The sequence below is a fragment of the Pygoscelis adeliae genome, unplaced genomic scaffold (assembly GCF_000699105.1).
Source record: "Pygoscelis adeliae isolate BGI_AS28 unplaced genomic scaffold, ASM69910v1 Scaffold402, whole genome shotgun sequence".
NCBI classification, from domain to species: domain Eukaryota; kingdom Metazoa; phylum Chordata; class Aves; order Sphenisciformes; family Spheniscidae; genus Pygoscelis; species Pygoscelis adeliae.
The window spans coordinates 3,718,141-3,721,244 of record NW_008824411.1 but is presented as its reverse complement, the minus strand read 5'-3'; the positions used below and the strand labels follow the sequence as shown (position 1 = coordinate 3,721,244).

The 3,104-nt window shown below is 36.3% G+C and overlaps 1 protein-coding gene across 1 annotated transcript in view; it reads left to right on the top strand.

Moving 5' to 3' along the window:
* Positions 1–2,902, top strand: part of TROVE2 (TROVE domain family, member 2) — a 12,634-nt gene extending 9,732 nt beyond the window's left edge. Inside the window, exons 8-9 of the mRNA XM_009320592.1 lie at positions 1,045–1,191; positions 2,482–2,902. Of these exons, the coding sequence (XP_009318867.1) occupies positions 1,045–1,191; positions 2,482–2,634 (300 nt within the window). The 3' untranslated portion in view covers positions 2,635–2,902. The remainder of the gene's footprint in view (positions 1–1,044; positions 1,192–2,481) is intronic.
* The last annotated feature ends 202 nt before the right edge of the window (positions 2,903–3,104 follow it).

The window sequence follows — 3,104 nt, the reverse complement described above, 5'->3', positions numbered from 1 at the left end:
ATTAGGAAATAGCTGTTGCTAACATAAGAGTGTAGAAGTCTCAGCAGTTACATTGTATTTTCTTTGTAATCAATTCTAGGACTGTATTTGTTTGTATCTGTATAGTAAAACACTGGATTTTTTTTTTCTCCCTTTTATTTAGAGAAAGTCCAGCAAATGTCATTATTTCAACTGGTGGATATTAAACAGTGCAATTTAGAATGGCAGTGTTAGGTCACCATGAGTTAGTTTGAAAACAATATTTAAAAAATCAAATAAAAAAACCCTGGACAAAACTGAAATTAAATGCATAAGTGAACTGTTGTTTATCTGTCATGGTTTAACCCCAGTTGGCAACCAAGCACCACACAGCCGCTCGCTCACCCTCCTCTGCCCTGGTGGGATGGGGAGAGAATCAGAAGAGCAAAAGTAAGAAAACTCATGCGTTGAGATAAGAACAGTTTATTAATTGAAATAATAATAATAACAACAACAATAATAAATTGTAATGGAAAATAAAACAATGAGAGAGAGAGGAACAAAGGAAGGAAAAAACAAAGCAAAACAAACAAAAAAATTCCCAACAACAAGAGGTGATGCAACTGCTCACCACCCACCAACCGATGCCCAGCCAGTCCCCGAGCAGCGCCTGCCCCCGCCCCGGCCAGCTTTCCCCCAGCTTATATACTGAGCATGACGTCACATGGTATGGAATATCCCTTTGGCCAGTTTGGGTCAGCTGTCCTGGCTGTGCCCCCTCCCAGCTTCTTGTGCACCTCCTGGCTGGCAGGGTATGGGAAGCTGAAAAGTCCTTGACTTAGTATAAACACTGCTTAGTGACAACTAAAACATCAGTGTGTTATCACATTATTCTCATGCTAAATCCAAAACACAGCACTGTACCAGCTACTGGGAAGAAAATTAACTCTATCCCAGCCAAAACCAGGACATTAACAAAGAAGCCTCTGTGTGTGATAAAACATGAAGCTTACATAAGAAGTAGTTTTTCTGTGTTTTACTAATTTCTGTATCAATGTGTTCTACCTATTTTTTTTTCCTTTTAAGATTCCAATGGGTACCACTGATTGTTCCCTTCCAATGATATGGGCTCAAAAAACTCAGACAGCTGCTGATGTCTTCATTGTATTTACTGATAACGAGACCTTTGCTGGAAATACTCATCCTGCAACAGCTCTTAGAGAGTACAGGGAGGTAAATATGCCTCTGACTGTTTATAATTGATGAATATAGTACAAAGTAAATACCAGTTCTAAAAATGTTTTAGAGACTGAACTAGTTGTGGCTTTTACCAGTAGATAATTATATATTGTTAAAAACTGATATATTCTGCAGTTAGGCAGAATTAGTGCACATATTGCACTAGTTGCGCCTGTTTAAAACCACTGAATTGCTAAAAGGATTTGTAATTATCCTACCCTGCTCCATGTACTGCAATATCAATGAAAATTTGGTATTCAGGGAATATGTGCATTTCTGCATTCTATATATAATTGATTGAGTAAGTTTTTTATAGTTCTTACAGAATGAAATTTGGCTCATAGAATTAAATTTAACTTTGATGTCTGCATTAGATACCACAAAGTTTAAATGAAGTAATAAAGATAAGCCTGTAGGGAAGGTGTCAATAGGATAAGGTGATAGTATCTTGTGAAGAAAGCTCACTGTATTTTAAAGGGGCTACTCTAAGCTGTGCAGCTTCATAATTTCAAAATAGAAGTAAGAAAAATACCTTCTTCAAGCACATTGCTATTAGAAACTCTTACTTAATCAGCAAGAAATCTTTTACGCTTTAAAGGAACTATTTTTTAAACTACAAAAAATACTTTTTGGCAAGCATGTATGTATGGACATTAATCTTCATATCATGTCCACCCAGTTGAAATTAATACCAAAAATCTTTAACTTGCCCACTGTATTTTAGTTTTCTTAGTTGAGATTAGCTCCCACTCCTAAATTTGTTCCTTAAACAAAGAGTTCCTGTACTCTGGCCTTCATGCCGCTTGCTTTGCTTTACCTTACAGGTTACTAACCTGCAAATTTAGCTCATTTAGCAGAATTGTCCAGGCCACAGATGTTGTATGTGTTCCACCAACATTTGGAAATCCTTGCCTTAGACAAAACCACACGCTTTGACTCCTATTAGATGATTCGATAATTATTATTGAAAGTTTTCTCTCAGAATGAACTGCAGAATAGCAAATGCAATGGTTGCATTTGAAATAATCCATAAATCTTAGTATTGCAGGAAAGTTGTGCTAATGTACCTCATTGTAATTATTTCCATTTATTTAAATATACATACTGCAGGTTAAGTACAATGTTAACAGGCAGTCTGCAATTCTGGTTATGGCATATCTAGTTTCTATCAGTATGCCTATTCAGACAGTGGTTTATGCAAGCAACATAGCAAGATTTGGCCCTCTGCCGTGTTTAAGTTACTGTATATGCGTGTTCTAATTTTTTTTTTTGTCCTTCCTCTAGAAAATGGGTATTCCTGCTAAATTGATTGTTTGTGGAATGACCTCAAATGGTTTTACGATCGCAGATCCAGACGACAGAGGCATGTTGGATATATGTGGCTTTGATACAGGAGCTTTGGATGTTATTCGAAACTTCACTTTGGATTTGATTTAATTTTCTAGGCGTCTGCTCTTCCCAGTGGGTCCATTGCTGGCAACAGACTTCACCCTGGGAACTCCCAGCCAAATATACTTTTATTAGAATATGGCACATTATATACATATCAGAATGTTACCTTTTTGTGAAGGGAAAACAAGAAAAGCAGATGAGAAATCTCTTTTCTCTTTTTTCCTGTTGCACACAATTTGAAATAACAGTGGGAAGTTTGCTAAAAGTAGCTACAGGGTTACACAATAAATAATTTAATTTCATTTATAATAGATTATAAATACTGAGAGATTTTTAATTTCCCCCCCTCCCCCGTTGCTGTGGAATGCTTGTTTGCAAGAATAAATTGATGAATTACTCTTAGGATGGGGCAGGAAGAAAAGTGGGGTTAGTATTTTTAATAATGTCAGTTTAACAGCAACTTCGTTAAGAGGGATTTTTCTTTGGGCTTTTTTTAATCTTTCTATTTTGGAAAA